The sequence below is a fragment of the Nicotiana tabacum genome, chromosome 23 (genome assembly GCF_000715075.1).
Source record: "Nicotiana tabacum cultivar K326 chromosome 23, ASM71507v2, whole genome shotgun sequence".
Classification (NCBI taxonomy): Eukaryota; Viridiplantae; Streptophyta; class Magnoliopsida; order Solanales; family Solanaceae; genus Nicotiana; species Nicotiana tabacum.
Window position 1 is genome coordinate 40,149,514 of NC_134102.1, and position 6,328 is coordinate 40,155,841.

The 6,328-nt window shown below is 41.0% G+C and overlaps 1 protein-coding gene across 1 annotated transcript; it reads left to right on the forward strand.

Moving 5' to 3' along the window:
- Positions 1–3,139: 3,139 nt before the first annotated feature.
- Positions 3,140–5,643, forward strand: LOC142177122 (uncharacterized). Its single transcript, XM_075245587.1, has 3 exons — positions 3,140–4,471; positions 4,586–5,017; positions 5,638–5,643. Exons 1-3 carry the CDS (start codon positions 3,140–3,142, stop codon positions 5,641–5,643), a joined length of 1,770 nt encoding a protein of 589 aa, XP_075101688.1.
- The last annotated feature ends 685 nt before the right edge of the window (positions 5,644–6,328 follow it).

Below are 6,328 nucleotides of genomic sequence, written 5' to 3' on the forward strand. Positions count from 1 at the left end.
GTGAGGTAGATCCGGGTTATGCTATATGGTTTGGGAAGAGGTCTCACGTGGATGATGTGCCAAAGCCCAAAAGGCCCACAAAAAGGCCGCATGTTCAAGCCTTTGATGATAAAATCCAAGAACGGTTGGCTTGGGGTGAACGGGAAAAGGGATACAAAACAACTATTCATGTCTTAGAAGAAAGGCTGAGAAACCTCAATTTTGAGAAAGACTTGCAAGAACAAGAAGCCGAAGGGGAAAAAAAGAGTCTGATCTGCAAAAATGAAGCCCTTCGTGTTCAACTTCAACAGATGAAGAAAGCCTTTGAAGTGCCAGTGAGAAGTTGGAAAGACCAGAGAACCATTGCCAATCTGATGGAAAAAGTGCAAGATTATGATTCCCTCTTGGCAAAGACTGAAAAGTCATTGGACAAAGCCAATGAAAAGATCGTACAGCTAAATGAGAAGGCCGAATCAAGTAAGGATCGCCAAGTAACACAATTTGAAGAAAAGAGGGCTCAATTCGAGAGAGAGAAGGCCCATTGGGTACGTTCAGAAGCTCAGCTCCATGCACAATTGGAAGAAATGAGAAGGTACAATAGAGAATACCAGCATGCAGATTTTGATAGGGAGATGGCTCAGGCGAGACTCGAGCAGGCTAGACTTCGGGCTCAGTTGGAATCAGCCTTAGATCGTGAGGGCCACATAAGGGAGATAGCCACCACTCGCCAGCAGCAGTTACAAGATCGAGACCAAAATTTCCAGTACTTCAAAGAGCAAGTTCATAATTTGGCTGTTTACACCGCTCAGAGTTATGTGAACTGCCAAGGGATGGATTATGAGAAGTTTTTGGAGCATGCACCTACTTTTGCCCGTCATCTTGCAGCAGAGTTAGAAAGGATGTACCGTACATTAGGGGGTCAACCAGGGCAAGCCCCACCATGAGTAGATGTTCCAGTGTTTGAAAGCCAGAAGATTGTGGAGTTGAATTATAGTCGTAGGTGTTAGAACTTTTTATGTAGTAGTTATGTTTTAGTTTGAGTCATTGTTGAATCTTTAAAATCGCTGTCTTTTAGTCTTGTCAGAGTTTGGTAAGTCATTTTCAATGTAATGTCCTTTCTGTTATTGTATTATTTCGTTTTGTTAAAAAAAATAATAATAAATAAAAAAATAAATAAATAAAAAAAACTACTATTATTATTTTTCCCTGAACTACGTAATGGTCTGATTCATGCGGCGTCATGATACGTAGGCAATCCTCATCGGATGCGATCATAACCATAATTAATCTAAAAAATGAAAAAAAAAATAAAATAATAAAAAAAACCCGTTAAATTCAAGATGAAAATAAACCAATATATCAATAAGCCGGGATGAAACATAAAGCCTTCCAAGATCATTTTAGAAATGAAAATGGCATTAGGTGCATAACATATAATGTGTGATTAATATCTGCAAAATGCCTAACTCTAACACGTTTGTTGTTTGTCATTTTAAAAGATAAAGTAAAACAGAGGTGGTTGGTTTGTGGTTTAAACTGGCGACTCACCCTTACAACACGAGATCAAAAGGAAAAAGTAGAATGGCAAACAACAGTGAGAATGAGTCAGATAATGATGATGTCCATGGATAATTGGTTGAACAAGATTCAGGACTGGTTGAAGAAGTAAGAGTGTTGAAGCAACAATTGGCAGAGATGTACCAAGCTTGGGTGAATGGACAAGCACCGCCCTCATTACCCATAGGGCCTTCGGACAATCTTCATAAAGTATCAGTTGCCACTCAAGTGCCTATCACCATAACAAGTAACCCATTGTACCAACCTGGATTCAGTCCGAGCTTTAACCTTCCCACTATCCCCAGTACCTCCATTCCACGTCCTCCAATCGCACCCCTCAGAAATGACCCACCTACTATACCCATTGTCCATACTTTCACTGTCCCTCAACCGGCTCTTGCTCAAAAGTCCAATAATGATCCACAGCTGGATGCTCATGATGCCCAACATTACTCTCCAGAACTGACTTTAAAGGTTCCAGATTCATACAAGCACACTCCTCATAATGTGTTCCCAATTGAGATCGAAAAGCCCGAAAAGAATATGGAACAAGAGGAAATGACCAGAAAAATGAAGAGCTTGGAACAAACCATGAGAAACATACAGGGTTTGGGGGGCCACAAGAGTGTTTCGTTTAACGATCTATGCATGTTTCCCCATGTTCATTTGCCACCCGGCTTCAAGACCCCCAAGTTTGACAAGTATGATGGGCATGGTGATCCCGTTGCCCATTTGAAGAGGTATTGTAACCAACTAAGGGGAGCGGGAGGCAAAGAAGAATTGCTCATGGCTTATTTTGGAGAAAGTTTGACAGGAATTGCTTCAGAGTGGTTCATAGATCAAGACATCTCTCACTGGCACGTTTGGAATGACATGGCTCAAGATTTTGTCCAATAGATTCAGTATAATATTGATATAGTGCCAGACCGCTCCTCTCTCGTCAACATAAAAAGGAAACCAACAGAAAGCTTCAGAGAATATGCAATCAAGTGGAGAGAGCAGGCTGCTAGGGTCAAACCACCAATGAAAGAGGGAGAAATGATTGACTATTTTCTCCAAGCTCAGGATCCAGATTACCTCCATTACATGTTGGCCGCCATTGGTAAACCTTTCGCTGAGGCGATTAAGATTGGTGAAATAGTTGAGAATGGCATGAAGTCGGGCAAAATTGTGAGTCAGGCAGCCCTTAAGGCGACCACACAAGCAATTCAAAGCGGGTCAGGCAGTTTTGGAAATCGAAAAAAGAAGGAGGAAGGATCCATGATGGCATCTGGGTTCGGGGGAGTTCAAAGAGGAATAGCTCCTTCTTACGTGCAATTTCAACAAGGACTATCCAATTCTCTTCAACATTATTATCCGCCTCAAGGTCCCCGATACTCAGTTCCCCTGCAACAGTACACAGTGTTTAATGCTCAGGCTTATGCTAGGCCTTCCCAATCACCAACAATGGCAGGCACCGATTCCACAAGGCTCCCGTCAACTCCGGCCAAATTTTCAGGCACCATATAATCCTCGTCCCCGACAAGAATATGTGAGAGAACAGGAGCCAAAGAAAGAGTTCACCCCAATTGGAGAATCGTATACAAGCCTATTTCGAAAGTTGATGCAGTTGAAGTTGATTGAACCTATTATGCCGCGTTATGTGAATCCAAATTCAAAAGGTTTTGATTCAAATGCAAGATGTGAGTATCACTCTAACACCCAAGGGCATAGTACTGAAAACTGTTGGACATTAAAGAAAGCCATTGAAAATTTGATTGAAGCAAAGGCAATTGTGGTAACAAACAATGAGGATACTCCTAATATCACAAACAATCCGCTCCTAACTCATGATAATACATATTTTATTGGGATGATTTGTGATGATCGGGATTATAAGCAGTCTGGCAAGACAGAGATGGTTGTTAGAACCATAGGGCCAGAACCAAAAGTGATAGTGAGCCCGCCGCAATTGGCACCATTGATGGTGAAAGGTGCGAATTCTAGTTTGAACTTGGCATGTTCTGAAAAAACGATTCTCTATGTTCCTGGAAGCACAAAAAAGGTTGCGGTTCAATTGGGTGGGCCAAAACTTTACATCCCCGAAGGCATTCAAAAGATCATTCCGAATAACGGTTTGAGGAATATAACAGAGCCAGTCGTGATCCGACCTGTTGCCCAACTCCTAGTGACAAACACAAAAGCTATTCCCTGGAATTATAACAAGACTGTCATGACATACAAAGGAAAAGAGATAGTTGAAGAAACAGGTGAAATAGGGGGCTTGACCCGCTCTGGAAGGTGTTATTCACCAGAGGAATTGAGAAAAGCTAAGCAAGCCAGGGAAAGTCACTTGCCAGTGAAAGAACCCGTTGCAGAAAAAGAAGCAGAGGAATTCTTTAAGAAGATGAAATTGCAAGACTACTCAATCATTGACCAACTAAGGAAAACTCCTGCTCAGATATCTTTGTTATCTCTGCTTTTGCATTCAGAAGAGCATCGTCGTGTGTTGATCAAAACTATGAACGAGGAATATATCTCAGAAAAGACAACGGTGAATCAGCTAGAAAAAATGGCTGAAAGATTCTTTGAAGTAAATAGAATTACTTTCAGCGATGATGATTTGCCTGAGGAAGGGGCTGGCCACAATAGAGCTTTGCATCTTATGGTCAAATGTGAAGGGCACTACGTAAAAGGAGTCATGATTGATGGAGGCTCAAGTGTAGATGTGTGTCCCCTTTCTACTCTACAACAGCTGAACATCGACAATAACAGAATTCGAACCAGTAATGTCAGCATCAGAGCTTTTGATGGTTCAAAAAGAGACACTATTGGGGAAATCGAACTCACCATGACAATCGGCCCTGTTGATTTTAACATTGTCTTTCAAGTGTTAGATATGGAAACTTCCTATAATTTTATTTTGGGAAGGCCGTGGATCCATATAGCCAGAGCTGTACCATCCACCCTACATCAAATGGTCAAATTTGAGTGTGACGGGCAAGAAATTATTGTTCATGGGGAGGACGACTCATCTGTCTATAAAGACCCATCCATTCCATATATCGAGGCCAAGGAAGGATGTGAATCCATCATATATCAAGCATTTGAGGTGATAGAGGTGGACCAAGTGGAAGAAGGAAAACTAATTCTGCATCCCCGTCTTTCAGCCACATCTATGATGGTAGCTTCGCTGATGTTGAGGAACGGCTATGAACCAGGAAAAGGATTGGGATCCTCTCTGCAAGGAATTGTGAACCCCATTGCTATATTTTCGAAGAAAAATACCTTTGGCTTGGGCTTTAAACCAACATCAGCTGACATAGAAAGAGCCAAGGCCCGCAAAAAGAATGGTTGGAAGCTGTCCAAACCAATCCCTCACATTGCCTACTCTTTTGTCAAGCCACAATTTGAAGAAGTCCAAAATCCTTCTACTCAGGATGACATTGACGGAGTTTGCCAGGGTCTCAAGGAGATGTTCTATGAGATTAATATGGTTCAAGTTGGGGAGGGCCCTAGCCGTGCAAGTGTTCAACTTATTGGTCCAGATACCTCGCTCAGCAACTGGGAAGCAACTCCTCTTCCCATCAGGAAGGAGTCTTGGTAGCCTGTTTTGTTGTTTTTTCTGTATTTGGATTATTTTAAGGGTTGTAATCCAGATATTTTAGTTTAATTGCTTTGCTATGATGTTAACCCTTCTATCCTTTCAAATTCAATGAAATGAAGTTCCATTTTCGTAGTAAAATTCTATCTTTTTATTTCCCTAATTTTTGTTATTTTTTTTTATCATTTTCAGTTTCGATAATGCTGGCTTTAAAAATATGACATGCATGCGGAATTCATGCCCAGATCTTAAAAAGCTGTCTAATCTCGAAATAATGAATCAAGAAGTTGAGTATGACGAAGATGAGGCTTTTAGAGAAATGAAAAGGCAATTGGATCAATTTGAGAATAAGCCTAAGCCTAACTTAAATGAAACTGAGGCAATTAACCTGGGAAGTCCTGAAGAAACCAGAGAAACAAAAATAAGCATTCATACTGAACAAAAGACGAGAGATGCCATAATTCAAGTTTTGTTCGAGTACAAAGATGTATTTGCTTGGTTGTATGATGACATGCCAGGTTTGAGTGCCGATCTAGTGGTCCATAAGCTTCCCACACATCCTAATTTTCCACCAATCCAGCAAAAACAAAGGAAGTTTAAGACAGACATAAGTGATAAGATAAAAGAAGAAATCACGAAGCAACTAAGTGCAAATGTGATCAGGGTCGTCCGATACACTACATGGTTAGCAAATGTTGTGCCAGTGCCAAAGAAGGATGGGAAAATCAGAGTTTGTGTTGACTATAGGGATTTAAACAAAGCAAGTCCAAAGGAAAACTTTCCCTTACCCAACATTCATATCCTTGTTGATAATTGTGCTAAACATGAAATCCAATATTTTGTGGATTGTTATGCCGGATATCCCCAAATTCTGATGGATAAAGAAGATGCAGAAAAGACCGCCTTCACAACTCCATGGGGAACTTATTGTTATAGGGTCATGCCATTCGGTTTGAAGAATGCAGGAGCAACTTACATGAGAGCCATGACTACCATATTCCATGACATGATGCATAAAGAGATTGAAGTGTACGTTGATGATGTGATCATTAAGTCGAGAACACAAGCTTACCATGTGCAAGACTTGAAAAAGTTCTTTGAAAGGCTACGAAAGTACAATCTCAAACTCAATCCAGCCAAATGTGCATTTGGAGTTCCTTCTGGGAAGCTTTTGGGTTTTATAGTTAGTCGAAGAGGCATTGAGTTAGA